The sequence below is a fragment of the Macaca mulatta genome, chromosome 7 (assembly GCF_049350105.2).
Source record: "Macaca mulatta isolate MMU2019108-1 chromosome 7, T2T-MMU8v2.0, whole genome shotgun sequence".
Lineage (NCBI taxonomy): Eukaryota > Metazoa > Chordata > Mammalia > Primates > Cercopithecidae > Macaca > Macaca mulatta.
The window spans coordinates 26,219,620-26,236,147 of NC_133412.1; the positions used below are offsets into that span (position 1 = coordinate 26,219,620).

The 16,528-nt window shown below is 41.3% G+C and overlaps 1 protein-coding gene across 1 annotated transcript in view; it reads right to left on the minus strand.

Moving 5' to 3' along the window:
- The window catches only part of SHC4 (SHC adaptor protein 4), a 140,071-nt gene that overhangs the window by 66,535 nt on the left and 57,008 nt on the right, over positions 1 to 16,528 (minus strand). Inside the window, exon 3 of the mRNA XM_001113330.5 lies at positions 83 to 146. Coding sequence (XP_001113330.2) covers positions 83 to 146 — 64 coding nt within the window. The remainder of the gene's footprint in view (positions 1 to 82; positions 147 to 16,528) is intronic.

Below are 16,528 nucleotides of genomic sequence, written 5' to 3' on the forward strand. Positions count from 1 at the left end.
GGTGGGATGAACTAACAGCGATTTTCATACTCTCTTTGCCATCATGAGGGACACAAAGCAAGAAAACCACCGCAACATTTACCTTTCGCTTTTTAATGGCTCCATTTGCCCCGGGGACAGCTTCACACAGGCGACTTATTGCTTCCCTAAAGAACAGAAACCATACAAATAAAGACTTAGCATACTACCTCCACACAGTAAGTGTTTAAGAAATGTTAGAAATTATCACTACCAAAAAGTACACATACGTAATAGTGAGTCCAACACACATGATATTCTCCCAGCCCCACAGGAGGAAATGCTGTACTTACTCCTTCTGCAGGAAAACCTAGCAGCACCCTAACAGTGAACAATCGCTTCACAACAAGGAGCTCCACTGTTCGCTTTTTTCATCTCTGTTTTTCCTTGGATTTTCAGATTTTGGTTTTTGTGTTGTTGATTTTTAACCAAAAAGGAGGGGCAGGGCATTGTCATCTGGAAATACTTTGCAGTGTTACCTCTAGCAAAATCATCTCTGTAATGTTATGAATAAAAAGCTTCATAGTATCTCAGAACTAAAGACAATTAAATACAAAAATAACCTGACACTAGAGGAAATTTAAAAGGATCGAGAGAATGTTGAACTTCAAGGTGGTCTCAGATGGAGTTTTATTGACTAGGTTGCTGCTACAAGCCATTGAGCTTTCATGTAATTTCACAGAAGAAAAGAAATCAATATCAAATTTCCTCCTTTGCTTACTTTTCTGCCCTTCCTATATATTGCGCTTCCTGAGAGAAAGGCACCGCTAAAATAAGTAGTTGCTCCTTAATGGAAGTGGTGAAGGAACTGGCGCCCTCCTTTCCAGAAATGCAGTTAAAACTAAAAGCTTTTGTCTCTGGGACTCTGAGCATTCATAACTGCCCAAGCTTTCACTCTGTGTAATCTGAACCTTAGCCTTGTGGCTTTGAACACATATATTAAACTTTTCACAAGGCAAATGAAAATCTCTTCCGGATTCCCCAGAGATCATTGTTTAAATTAATAAACTATATTCTCACACACACGCACACCCCAACACACATACACATGCAACACTATTATAGTTTTTATATTATATTTCACAATAGTATTTTCTAAAGTTTAGATTCCCAAAGGAAGTGGGGAGACGTCAGAGAGAGGAATGCAAACCCATTTTTGTTTTGTTTTGTTTTGTTTTTGTTTTGAGACGGAGTCTCACTCTGTTGCCCAGGCTGGAGTGCAGTGGCACAATCTTGGCTCACTGCAAGCTCCACCCTCCAGGTTCACGCCATTCTCCTGCCTCAGCCTCCCGAGTAGCTGGGACTACAGGCGCCCACCACCACGCCCGGCTAATTTTTTTGTATTTTTAGTAGAGACGGGATTTCACCATGTTAGCCAGGTTAGTCTCGATCTCCTGACCTCGTGATCTGCCCGCCTCAGCCTCCCAAAGTGCTGGGATTACAGGTGTGAGCCACTGCGCCTGGCCATGCAGACCTATTTTTATAACTATAGCTATGATAGGTTGTAGTGCAGAGCAATGATCTTCTAGAAAATACTTTTGAAAGATAATTAGAATTCCCAAAGATTCTAGGCATTATTTTGCACTTATAAATGTATGTTTTAGCTCAGATCATTTTTTCTATATAAATGAAACTCTTTTTCAAGGTATTATCTTGTTAGATTTTTGTATAATTATCTGCAATCAAAGGATAGAATGGATCTTTGGTTAGCATATATTCTCAGGATTTCATATTTATTGTTTCTCTAGGATTCTATCCTTTGTTCTCCGGAGTCAAATAGAAGGATAACACAGAGAGTTGGGCTCTCTGGCTTGGTTGGTTGATTGATGTTTTGAGTCATCTTAATGATTACTCAATAATTGATAAGACTCATAATTAATCCAAACTGGCACTGATACTGCCAAAATAGCTAGTCCAGGCACCCCACTATATTGACAGTATTTAATAAAGAGGTATTATAAGATAGGGCAGATCCTTTACTCCATGAGAGTGATTTGGATATTTTGGTCTAAAAATACAAAAAATTAGCCAGGCGTGGTGGCAGGCACCTGTAATCCCAGCTACTTGGGAGGTTGAGGCAGGAGAATCACTTGAATCCGAGAGGTGGAGGTTGCAGCAAGCCGAGATCACGCCATTGCACTCCAGCCTGGGCAAAAAGAATGAAACTCTGGTCTCAAAAAATAAATAAATAAATAAATAAGTTGACTATAAATGATGTGAACTTAAAGTAAAAACAAAGGTGAATATTGATGTTGCCAAATATAATAACAACAACAATAATAATATAACAATAATTATATGCCAACTATAGTAACTTTTTATTAGAAGTTGTTACTTTTATATAGCAACTCATAATTTCATAAACTGTTTTCCCACACATTTGTTTTTTTGATTCTCACACCAAGTATCAATGTCTTCTAACAAAAAGTAATGCAGTGAATTTAAGTTGAAGGGAATACTTTACAGCATGAATACCTCTCAAGGAGGTTTTAAAAGGATGAACCTTCCTGGAAGGGAGGGGATTAGAATTTCTCGACAGACAGAAGAACATAGGTGAAGACACCAAAACACAAAGTATCATGATATGAGGGGAATTACAGGTACTTTCATATTGCTGGAGCATAACATATGGTAGAACAAGAGTGAATATGAACTAAGAGATAAGAGTCTAAATACTGTTTCTGTGAAGTGCCGGACAGTCAATATTTCAGACTTTGCTCTTTTGCAAGTACTCAACTCTGCTATTGTAGTGCAAAAAGCAGCCTTAGACAATATGTAGACAAGTGAGCATGGCTGTGTTCCAACAAAACTTTATAGAAACTGGTGGCTGGCCAGATCTGGCCCATGGGCTACAGTTTCTTGACCCGTGGATCCAATAATTCACACAAAAGGAGAGAGAAATCATTCGGTTTTTTAAGATGGGAAAATATTCACATTCATTATAATTTTAAAATTGAAAATTAAAACAACAAGATACTTCACTCATTAAATTAGGGAAAAAAAATACAAAACCCAGTGTTGGAAAAGATGGGAAATATTCTGCTTTAGGCATATTTATCAATTGCCAGGGGCCTCGGTTAGTATTAATACAATCTTTCTAGAGAGTAATTTGGTAAAAGTTGACAAATGTCAAAATTTCTCAGAGCATGGGCGGGGCGTGGTGGCACACACTTGTAGTCCCAGCTACTTGGGAGGCTTGCTTGAGCCCAGGAGTTCAAGGCTGCAGTGCCACTGCACTCCCGCCTGGGTGACAGAGCAAGACCCTGTCTCTAAAAACAATTTGTTTAAATAATTTATTACAGCCTTTGACAAGGTGGGGAGAAGCCTGTATTGGGATAGCATTGAGTATATAAGTAAAAAAACACTTCACATAAGAAACCAACCCAAAGTCTTGTGATATAGAGATAAAACATATCAAAATGGATATTGCCACTTGGACTATAGAAATATGAAGAAGTCTATAGAAATTAGTGTGAAAAAGTAGAACTTGTAACAGTATGTACACATACTGTAGCAGCTATATCAAATTAATCCTGTGTAAATAGTAATGTAGAAAAAGCTTATGAACTATGGCTTGGTTTTAGGTGTTTTTTGTGTGTGTGGTTTGCTATTTCATTTCTGATTCTACTGGTGTTTAGATATAAACAAGGTAAACAATGTTATGTTTTACTTTCATTGTGCACTTGATTGGATAAGTAATCCTTTAAAATATTGAAAATAATGCATAGTAAATTCCTTCAGCAGGAGTTTTGCTAGTGTGAGGCAAAGGTGTTGAGATGTGAAGGCACATCAAAAATGTCCCAATGGAGAGGTGACACCCATAGAGAGATCGGACAATGTTCATGTTATGGATACTAACAGGTGTTCTTTATTTCTCTCTCTGCTCCCATTCCAACTTAGCTTTTAACCCCTCCATCTTTGTAGCCACTAAATCCATATTTCCTTTTTCAGTTTTTTTAAATAGAGCTACCTGTTTCTATTCCCAAAAGTTTCAAAAAGATAAAAAATCTTGAGTGCATTTAGTAAAGCCTTTTAGAATGGTACACCTTGCAGTAGCAGCGAGCCCAAGCTTCAGTGAAAGGACAGCCCCCATTTATATTTATTTAATTTTTTGTTTTTGTAGAGATGGGGTCTCACTCTGTTGCCCAGGTTGGAGTGCAGTGGTGTGATCATAGCTCACTGCAGCCTCAACCTCCTTGGGCTCAAGCAATCCTCCCACCTCTACCTCCCATGTAGCTGGGACCACTACAACTGGCAAGCACCACCATAATTGGCTAATTTTTTCTTTTCCTTTTTTATTTCGTGTAGAGACAGTGTCTCCCTATGTTGCCTGGGTTGGTCTTGAACTCCTGGGCTCAAGTGAGACTCCCACCTCAGCCTACCAAGGTTCTGGGATTAGAGGTGTGAGCCATAGCTCCTGGCCAGCCCCTATTTACTAAGCACTCTCTATGGTCAGGCTCAGAAGTGAACACCTTATGTACATCATTTCATTGAGTCATAACAGTATCATTCCAAGGTACGGACTTCACCCTCATTTTACCAATGAGGATACTAAAGTTCAAAGAATTTAAATAACTGTGTACAAATAAGGCAATTGACAGTGGGAGAGACAGAATGCAAATCCACTTCTGACTTCAAAACCCACAAGCACTGGGAAGGAACCACTTTGCCAGATGGATGAAAAGGAGGAAGTCGTAGGCTCTAGAGGCTAGGGGAAGTAGTATATTGACTGTCCTTCCCTTGCTCACTCCCCTAACACAGTGAGGGGAGGCTCTTTGGCCAATCGCTAACACCAGTGTGGCTGGGGTAAACTACCCAGGCAAAAGGACAAAGTGGTAGGGGCTGACTCTTCTTAGAAAAGACTTACTCGGATGCCCCTGCCCTGCCCCAGCCCTCTGCTGTCTATGCGCTGGCTGCCACCTCCTGGAAGAAACGAGCATCTGGAGCCAGGCTCTGCCCACATGGGCAACATACATGAGTACGCACTCACACGCTCACTCAGGACTGCATATTTGAGGCGTGTGAGGCTTTACAGAGCCCCCAAAATCTCTTGATGTACAAAACTCTGCTCAAAAGAAAAAAAGGGGAAAATTTGGGTTTATGAACTTGCTTTAAAAAGTAATTATCAACCAGGCACAGTGGCTCATGCCTGTAGTCCCACCATGCAGGGAGGCCAAGGCAAGAGGATCCCTCAAGGCCAGGACTTTGAGACAAACTGGACAACATAGTGAGACCTTGTCTCCACAAAAAAATATATATATTTTAAATTGCCAGGCGTAGCAGTGCACACCTGTGGCCACAGCTACCCAGGAGCCCAGTGCAGGAGGATTGCTTGAGCCTAGGAGTTCAAGGCTGCAGTGAGCTAGGATTATATCACTGCACTCCAGTCTGGGTGACAGAGCAAGACCCTGTCTCAAAAAAATAGTACTTATTAATTTTTTGAATTGGAGACTCTAAGATGAGCCATGCCTCTCTCCAATAAAAGGCCTATTTGTACAAACTTTTCTTTTCTTTTTTTTTTTATTTTTGTTTTTTTGGGACAGATCTTGCTCTGGTTGCCCAGGCTGGAATGCAATGGTGCGATCTCGGCTCACTGCAACCTCCGCCTCCAGGGTTCAAGCAATTCTCCTGCTTCAGCCTCCCAAGTAGCTGGAATTACAGGCACCCGCCACCACACCCCGCTAATTTTTGTATTTTTAGTGGAGATGGGGTTTCACCACGTTGGCCAGGCTGGTCTCAAACTCCCAACCTCAGGCGATCTGGCCGCCTGGCCTTTCAAAGTGCTGGGATTACAGACATGAGCCACCGCGCCCGGCCTGTACAAACTTTTCTATTCCGTTTAAGAAGGTCCACTCCTCACCCCAAAGCTCCCCAGAACATTCTGTGGACCTCTTAGAAATCACAGATCCCAGGTTAAGAATTACTGCTTTAAATTAACCTCTCAAATTCCACTTGCCTTGCTGATAGCAGCGTTAACAAATCTGAAATCCCAGCGAGGAAAGGCAGATAGATGCCTGCATTCTGTTGCTTTTGTTCACAAAGATCTTTTCTTCCCCTACTACTGGGACCAAGACATTAACTGTAACATTTTCAAGAACAAATAGTACTTTCAGTGCTTTTCTGGAGTCTCAGCCACACCCTTGGGCCAACTTTACAAATGCTGAGGAAAAAGAAAAAGACAACAGAGCTGAGCGCGATTTCTCCTGGGACCGAGGGGGCCCCGCCATTCTTACAGCCCCAAAATTTCTGCAGAACCTTTTTGGAGCTGAGTGGCGGTGAGACTTTCTCCAGCTAGCAAACATTCAGTAAGTGTCTGCTTTTAGAGGAGCAGAATTTTTGGGCTTTCAATGGCTAAAGATTTCCATCTTGGGAGCCTGTATTAGAAAGAAAGAGAAATGCCCCAGTGCACCAACAGTGGCCACTTTGTTTATTGTTTCGCCACATGAGAGAGAAGGGGAGAAGTGGGCTGATGTAAGAGAATGAGAATGCCGTTGAAGATTTGCTTTTAAGCATATAAAACCCTGCCTACGCCATAAGACCAAAAAAAAGATATTTTGTCTGTCTTAACAGAGTCCAAACTAATCATCCAAACAAAGCCACCTTTCTTCACCAACTCCTGGCCAGTACGACACTGAAGTTATAATTCTTCTGTGTCTTTAACCCTCAAACGATTAAGCTCCTCTGGAAGCAATGTCGCCTAACACACACACACACACACGTGCACACACACACACTTTTTAAATTGTTTTTAATTTTGGAAGGCAATATCACGATCCAAGACAAAGGAGAGCATTTAATGGCAGGAGAGGCTGTGGGGCAGATTTCTTCTGGTGAATGTCAAGATGCAGTTCTTCAGTCAATAGGAAAGCCAGAAAATGTGCAACATGAAACCAGGCAAAGGGGCCCAGCTGGAATGATTAAAGGCAATGATCCCCACATCCCCCACCTTTTGACACATACACACACACACATGCACACACACATCTATAGTCACATATGCAGTGAAGGAGTATTTCCAGTTTTGTCCCTGCAAATAGGAATGAGAATAAAATTTTAATCACAGCAAGAGCCTTTCCAAAATAAAAAGTCAATGATACTCAGCTAAAACAAATTCATCTGCCATTTCCCAAAGGACTTTCTTTTACTTTGCATCTCCAACGTAAGTCCTTCAAGAAATCAGTTACCAAAGTCTAAGGGACATGTTGCGCCCTAAATGTCTCAGATTGCCTTCTTGTTATGAATGAAGAGACTTAGAGTAATTCAGACTGCACATCCATGTGGTATTATGCTGTTCTGATTGTTCTAGGGAAACCAGTACCATCTTTTTTTAAATCTTTGCCTCCAGGACAGCAAGGCTCAGTGATCTATGTGTTCAATTTTGTCCAGCTTAGTGAAATTAAAGACATCCAAGAATTTGTGAAAGCCCTCAGACCGGACACTTTAGAACAGGAGCCTGCCTCTGCGGTGATAAGCACACAATGAATGCAGTCAATGCCCATAGACCAGTTGAAAATGGAAAGCCTCAAATTTGCTTTGTGCTATTATCAAGGGGCATCACCCGTGCACTCCAGGAGGGTGAACTCAGCTCATAAAATACATCATTTCACTTTAGAAACAGGCACCGGAAGTCCCAGGATGGTCAAATAAAACCTTTGAGTACTGCCCACAGCATTTATCCCCACACTGACTTAGTGTACCACTCTGTTCACCTGAATTGTATTTAAAGTCTGATTCTAAAATACAATTGCTAGCCAACCCAGCTCAGTAACCATAGGAAATGGGTTTGTCTGTCTACTTCATGATTCTGCCCTTTGGCTCTGATGCAAATATGAACCCATTAATCACACCGGAATGAGGTGAAATACCCTCTTGTCTAGAGTATCACATCTCCCCTATAAAGCTCACTAGTTAACGGACATTAAGTGCTGGTTTTCTACTGTCCCCAAAGTGATTTCCTGTAATACAATCATGTATCTTAAAATTCAAACACCTATGTCCACAAGCTGATAGCTTATAGGCTTAAGGAAATGACAATAAGAAATAGAGTTGGTTTCATATAAAATACATGGGAATTTGTAAATTCAAAAGATTGCTCTCCTTTAGGATAAACTGGGCTTCTTTAAAACAACTGTGTTTTTGGCAAAATATTCAAAATATTATGAAGGTGTGTCTTTTGGAGTTAAAGAGTGCACTGATGCATAGTGTGGTCACTTACGAGCCAAAAACTCATTAAAAACAAACAAACAAAACAAAAACAAAAACAGATCTTACTTAGTCACCCACTTTATTCACTCAAGCTCACTCTAAACAATGTATATCTACTTCCAAAAATTCTTCAGAGAGTAATTGGAATTTTAAAGACATTTAAAACAGTTTGGCCAGGTGAGGTGGCTCACACCTGTAATCTTTGCACTTTGGGAGGCCAAGGTAGGCGGATCACTTGAGGTCAAGAGTTCAAGACCAGCCTGGCCAACATCGTGAAACCCCCGTCTCTAGTAAAAATACAAAAATTAGCCAGGCATGGTGGTGCATGCCTGTAATCCCAGCTACTAGGGAGGCTGAGGCAGGAGAATTGCTTGAACCGGGAGGCAGAGGTTGCAGTGAGCTGAGATTGTGCCATTGCGCTCTAGCTTGGGTGACAGAGCAACACTCCATCTAAATAAATAAATAAATAAATAAATAAATAAATAGTAAAAGAGTTTGTCATACAGGTGTCTATACCATTGAGCAAGACAGCAATTGGTGTAATGAATATATTATTTCTACCACTTTTTTTTTTTTAAATAACTTTGGTTCTTTTAAAGGCTATTTGGCATATATGTTGTAAATCTTATTGGGAATTCCATTTTTTTAAATGTGTGTGCACCTCTGGAAGGAAGGAACAACTGGCCTAGCCAGTTAATCCACCTTGACAAATTATTTGTCAAGGACAACTTCAGCCTGCACATCCACAGAGAGTACACCATTAGGTAAGTGGTGATCAAACTGTAAAGTTCTTAAGAATCACCTGGGTACTGGTTAAAATACAGATTTCTAGGACCACTCCTAGAGGTTTTGATTCTGGGGTGAGGCCTAGGAATCTACGGTTTCACAAACCTTCCAAGTGATTCCGATACAGAGTTCATGAACCACACAGCTGATTAAACCTTCTCCTCAGACTCACTGCACAGAGTAACTGGTGCTGTGCTCTATAGCTTAGACCAGATGGTTGCGTTAGAGGGTGTTAAGGAATTAGGTCACCTATTCCTAAAGGTCAGAATAGGGAAGGTTACACTGCCTGTATGTTTGATGATATTCCATTCTGGGGAATTTTGTTTTCAATGTGGTCACTCTATATTCTGGCATACATATTTGGTATAATCCTCTCTTCTCTTCTCTGCCTCCCCAATCCTCATCTCCTCAAGAAGAAGGGCTTTATGGCTGGGTGTGGTGGGTCACGTCTGTAATCCTAGCACTTTGGAAGGCCAAGGTGGGCAGATGACCTAAGGTCAGGAGTTCAAGAGCAGCCTGGCCAATATGGTGAAACCCCATCTCTACTAAAAATACAAAAGTAGCCAGGAGTGGTGGTGGGCGCCTGTAGTCGTAACTACTCGGGAGGCTGAGGCAGGAGAATCACTTGAACCTGGGAGGCGGAGGTTGCAGTAAGCTGAGATGGTGCCACTGAACTCCTGCCTGGGCAACAGAGTGAGATTCTGTCTCAAAAAAAAAAAAAAAGAAGAAGAAGAAGGGCTTTTACCAGAGGCCACATGGAGGCCCTCAACATCTTTGCTTACGTCACCCCTTGCACATACAAGCAGTGAGAGAGTGTCGGCATTATCTCTCTTATCTGGAGGCAGCAAGGACATCCTGGAGGCAGCAAGGTCTAATCCATTTGCCCCTCAAATGCATTCAACACTCTAGGCAGTGGTTCTCAGCCTTGGCTGCACATTGGACTATACCACCAAGAATGTTACGAAGTACTGAAGACGGTCTCAGCTCCAGAGATTCTGACTTAATTGGTGCAGGACAGGGCTTGGGGATCAGAAGTTTTAAGATCTCTTCCAAATGCTTCCAACAAGGCTAAGGTTGAGAATCACTCTAGCAGCAGTTGGCAAACTTTTTCTGAAAAGGGCCAGATAGGAAATCTTTTAGGCTGTGCAGGTTACACAGTTTCTGTTACAGCTCCTCAATTCTGCTGTTGTAGCTAGAAAAACAGCCATAGGCAATACATAAACAAATGGGTGTGCTTGTGTGCCAGTAACACTTATGGACACTGAAATTTGAATTCCATATGATTTTCATGTGTCACAGACTATTCTTTTGGGGTGTTTTTTCCAACCATTTAAAAAATGTCAAAGCCATTCTTGGCTGACAAGGTGGCAAAATCAAAATCAGGTAGCGGATGGGATTTGGCCTGCAGGCTCTTGTTCTCTGATTCTTGCTCTAAAGCAAACCAGAAACTAATGTGAGAAGATTTGGGGTTGTGGTCAGCTATTACCTAGTGCATGGTGCAAAGCTTATTAGAGTGCAATCTTTTGCAAGGATTGTTTATACATATTTTGAACTTTGTCTTGTTCGGTTTCTTGCTACAAGAAGTTGGGTATTATAAGACAAGGGGTCTTTCCCTATGTCAATATAAGAATTATGGAACTCCTTTTACACTGTAAATTATTGTTTTTCCATTCTTTTCTTCCAACAGCACTCAGTAGAGGCAGACGGAAACAAATTATTTTTTCCTTTTAATTATCATCTAACCTTCATTAAGTGATACTATGTAAATGAAACAGTGCAAAGTGTTTGGGCAGGCGATACAGAAATAAACAAAAGTGCAAAATTATAGTAACTGTTAAAATTTGATGGCTTTAATTTATCTATAACTCTACTTTCTTACAATAATAGAGAGTGAGGAAAAGTTAGTTAAGTAGACTCTGCAGTTAGATAGCCAGAGTTCAAACTCTAGCTGTCTCTTACAATCTCTGTCACCTTGAACAAGTTTTTAAAGCTCTCTATGTCTCAATTCCTTAAATATAAAAGGTAAGAATAATAATAGTGCTTTGGACAATACCTCAGTAAATGCTAGCCATTATTATTGCTTTATCCTTATAATGGCTATCTACTTTAAGAACTGGGTCTAGGCCGGGTGCAGTGGCTCATGCCTGTAATCCCAGCACTTTGGCAGGTGGATCGCCTGAGCTCAGGAGTTCGAGAGCAGCCTGTGCAACATGGCAAAACCCTATCTCTACAAAAAATACAAGTTAGCCAGCTGTGTTTGCTTGCACCTGTAGTCCCAGCTACTTGGGGAGGCTGAGGTGGGAGGATTGCTTGAGTCCGGGAGGTCAAGGCTGCAATTAACTGAGATTATGTCACTGCACTCCGGCCTGAGCAAGGAAGTGAGACCATGTCTCAAAAAAAAAAAAAAAAAAAAAAGAACTGGGTCTAATCTAATTTGTACAACACCTAGTACCCAACAAAGTATGCTCTATGTTATAACTGGAATGCTATAGTTAATATGTTATATAGCAGGTCAAATTATGTCTATCATGTGTATAGTAATGGTTAGTATACGTTTCTATAAAGGCAGAATGCATGTCTGGCTTTCTTCGGATATTGCATGGAACCTAGTAGGCTGCCTTGGAAATAAACAATGTATTTAATATATGAATGTTAGGTAGCTCTATGTCATCAAAACAAAGTGTAACCCTTGTCTCCCTGTAGAAATCAAATCCCCCTTCAGGACAGAGGTATTCATTCCCCAGTTGCTGGAGTGCTCACTTCTCATGGATCAGAGCTGAGTTCCTTCCGCAGAAATTGTGCTCTCTAGGGGAAGTTGCCTTGCCCATGTTATGTCCCCTCCCCAGTGGCAACAGGCATCCAACAACCTGATTGGCCAATATGGGGTTCCAGGGCCTGGTCCCCGTCCCTCAATATGGAACAACTCTGAAGGGCCATCCTAGCTCCAGAACTGCCCACGGAGCCTGCTGTGACTTCACTGGTTTTCAGCCTCTCCCTCTGCCAGGCCCTGCTTCCCTCATTCCCTTGACGGTTGATTTCAAGAGCCCTCCCAGTAAGTCTTTTGCATTCAACTCTCCATCTCAGAACCTGTTTCAATATCCAGCCTGAGACCTGCTAACAAGCTGCAAGTGTAAGTTAGGCCCCCTTACACTTGCATACACTTAACTAGATGATGTCTTTCAAGAATCTATTTTGTCACAGACAACAGTGAAAAAAATCATTTTCAGAGAATTTCTCATAAGAGACACATGATCTGGATCAAAAACACCCACTTTTTAATTGTGCAAACATACACTACAGTTCACATTTCCTAAAGTAAGTGCAGCTCTCAAAAACTACAACTCAATCACATATAATTAAAGGGACCAGAGCTGTGCACTTACTCTATTAGGCATTTCTCAGCTTCCCTACTGAGAATACCAGCAGGAAATGGAACAAATCTGCCTGGCAGGTAGAGAGATGCACCAATTGTCCTGCATTTACTTTGGCACAAAGCTCTCCTTTTATCAATGAAAAGACTGTCTCTGGATGAGATTAGTTTAGTGTTTTTTTTTTTTTTTTTTTTTTTTTTTGAGACGGAGTCTCGCTGTCACCCAGGCAAGAATGCAGTGGCGCAATCTTGGTTCACTGCAAGCTCCGCCTCCTGGGTTTACACCATTCTCCTGCCTCAGCCTCCCGAGTAGCTGGGACTACATGCTCCTGCCACCACGCCTGGCCAATTTTTTGTATTTTTAGTAGAGATGGGGGTTTCACTGAGTTAGCCAGGATGGTCTCGATCTCCTGACCTCGTGATCCGCCCGCCTCGGCCTCCCAAAGTGCTGGGATTACAGGATTTATGGACACTGAAATTTGAGCCACCGCGCCCAGCGAGATTAGTTTTTGATGAGTTTTGGGTGCCTCCCATCTAACTCACTCTTCCCGAAAGGAATTATATCATTATTTTTTTCTAGCTATTTAGGATGTAGCGTAGTTGAAACTCACTGCTCTCACATTCCCTGATATTCCCATTTTCCTTTCTTAAAAGCAAAAACAAAACAACAATTAAAACTTGCAGATGCTTTGGGGGATTTTCTGGGGAACCACCTGCTCACAAATAAGGAGTGTCCATGTAATCTGTGGTCCAGATTACATGGAGACCTCATTTTGAAATCACTGGATTCCCTTGCACATGTGGGCATCAAAATGCAATCCCCAGACCAGCAGCATTAGCATCGCCTGGAACTCATTAGACAGGCAAATTATTGAATCAAAAACTCTGGGGCTGGGGTCCAATATTATGTGTGTGTTTGTTTGTTTGTTTGTTTCAGAGACAAGGGCTCACTGTGTTGCCCAGGCTGGAGTGCAGTGGCTATTCACAAGTGTGTGATCATCACACACTACAACCTCAAACTCCTGAGCTCAAGCGATCCTCCCACCTCAGCCTCCCAAGTAGCTGGGACTACAGGTGCATGCCACCAAGCCCAGCTAACATTCTCTGTTTTAACAAGCCTTCGCATACTAAAGTTTGAGAACTACTATCTCACACATTTTTTTTCTCGTTAGAAATCACAAAAGGACATTAAAGTATCTTTTCCTACAGATTTATGAGTATCTTTATGAAGCCCTTTCAGAGAGAACTCACCAACAAGGAATCTGGCATCTTAAACCCAGGATTAAACATTTCCCTATTCTGTCCTTTCTGGCTTTCAGCACTTCCGCAAGATTTGTTCCTTAAAATTATTCCACTTTGGTCGACCCATAATGCAAAAGAGGCAGGGCAGATCTGATTTCCAGTTCCACCACCTACTGACTTGCTAGATGACCTTGGTAAATTTTTCCATTTCTCTAAGTCTCAATATTCTTATGGACAAAACAGGGTTAATAGTAATATCTATCTTATAAATGTTAAATTTTGTGATGACAAAGTTGATAAGAGTCACTATAGATTAATAATAAGCTGCTATTTCAATAGCCCGCTAATAGTTGAAACCATGTTTGATCTCTTCAACTAGAAAGAGATTAAGGCTCATCCAGTTCCACGTGATTGAAAAATCCTTCCCTTCATCTGAATCAACTCGTGGACCCCAAGGCTGTCTGATCCAAATGAGTATCTTCACGGAATTTATTTTTATTCCTTTGTTCAAAAATATACCTGGCTGGGCACAGTGGCTCACACCTGTAATCCCAGCACTTTGGGAGGCTGAGGTGGGAGGATTGCTTGAGGCCTGGAGTTTGAGACAAGCCTGGGCAATATAGCAAGGCCTCATCTCCACAAAAAAAAAAAAAAAAAAAAAAAAGGAGCCGGGTGTGGTGGTGGTGGTGTATGACTGTGGTCCTAGCTACTTGGGAGGCTGAGGCAGGAGGATCACTTGAGCCCAGGAGTCTGAGACTGCAAGGAGCTTTGATCATGCCACTGCACTCCAGCCTGGATTATAGCATGAGATCCTGTCTCTAAACACGACACACACCCGCGCGCACGTACACACAGATGGCACCCATAAACCAAACACTCTCCTGTTGAGCCAGGGACCTGACCTAATTGTCCAAGAGCTCCTTGTTTTGGAATTTGGCCGGGTTCAGCATGTCAAATCCTATGTTTTAGATTCTCTAGGTCTTTTCTGCTTTTCTCTAACCAGCAGTGACCATGGAAACTTCAAGACCTCCGGGGGTCATCTCAAGATCTGTGATCCAGGCCTGAGATGCTTAGAAACCTCTCCGTTATTCAACAAATAATTATCAACCCAACTATGTCCTAGGAACTATGGCTCTGAATCCTTCCAGCTCCAGGGACTGGGCTTCTGAAGAAAACCTTCAAGCCCAAAAATGATGGATGATGGAGCCCTTGTGGTTGTTGCACTGAAAAAAGACCTTAGGAAACAATCCCTTCCAGGCCAGACACCCTCCAGGGCACACTGAGCTTTCTCAGGAGGCTGCCTTTCAAATGCAGCTTCTGTGCTTCGCGGAACAATGGTTCAAAAGGCCTATTCTTACTTGCATTGTAAAATGATTAAGACTAGAGGCTGGCCACCGTATCTATCAAAATCAAAATTAGAAATCCAGGCTTAAGGAAAGCAAAAAGGGGCCACCAAACAAGATATACTAGAATGTATTTTCATCTGACTCTGCATGGTAAAGAAGGCCTGGGAAGAAATCACTGGAGAGAGCTATTTCATTCAGCAATCAGGGCTAAAAATACACATGCATAGGCTTTAACATTCATGGGTTTTAATCTCTGAATTAATTTGTTTCTCTTCAAACACTTGAAGCCATCCATTACCATCTATATTTCAATATGGACAGATATATAACTATTCTTTCTTAGGCTAGTGAATGTGTATATATTGCCTGATTGAGGAGCTGTGTTTGTGTAATAATATCTGCACATCTGTATGTTTCTATAGATTTATATGGATAAATTAGCAGGCCCTGCTTTTAGCCACAACATATTTTTAGAAACCACTTCATAATGTAGATCATATTTTCCATGGAAAAGATGTTATATTTGGGAGTTTCATTCCTGACCAAGGACTCCTCAGCAAATGAAATATAGAAACTGCCAACAGCTTGTCATGGAATGAAAACTATGACTATTTTATATACCCCTATAAATATCTAAAACACTAAAACAATGCCCAAAGTCCTATAAAAGGGACCTAAATATATACAGTACCTATACGTGGAGTCTCAAAGTTTAGAAATGTTTACCCACCACATAAAAATACAGCTCAATTGAACTATGTTCTACAATTAACTCACCGCTATAATAACATCAAACATTTGATTAACAATTTTGCAAATATTAGATTTTAGTAGAGCATATTTAGGGATAATTTAAATAGTCCAAAGAAATTGATCTAATGTCTTCTTTTCCTTTTGAGGGGGAAATCTATTTTTTACTGTATCTATTACCTTCATTTTACAAGCTTCTTTTTCCACCTGATTTTTCTTGTCCTTGTCCTTCCCCCATTTCCCCCTATTCTTCCCCTCTCCTACTCCCCCATCTCATCCCCTTTTTCCTACCCACTCCCCTTCTCAATACAGGATTATCATGGAATTACCATATTGCCACAATACAGTGCTGTCCTGGTTAAAGATGTCTGGTCCTGGGTTAAGCCTCAATTGCCATATTTACTGGGAATTAGTATTTGGAACGGAGAGAACCAGAGATGGGAGCATACCTGCACTCCTGCTGCCAAGGTCTCAGAAGACCTGGCCCCTGTCCTTTATTAGTTTGATTGTTTACTGCTCCTCAGGTTCCATGAGCTGCCCCAATATCCTTTGAAGGAATTCCCCTTTTTGCTTAAGCTAGGCAATCATTTTCTGTTACTCAACACCAAGAAGTAAATATGCCTAGGGCAAGCAGATGAACCGAAAATTATTCCCTCTACCTTAAGGCTCAAATCAAAGCAATTACTGCTCAGACTCAATGACCTAGAAAATGTGCCCAACAAGTGACAAAAACATGTTACAAATTAATATGCACCATAGGATCTCACTTTAGTTTTTAAACATGCAATTAGAAAAACCATACATCAAACTG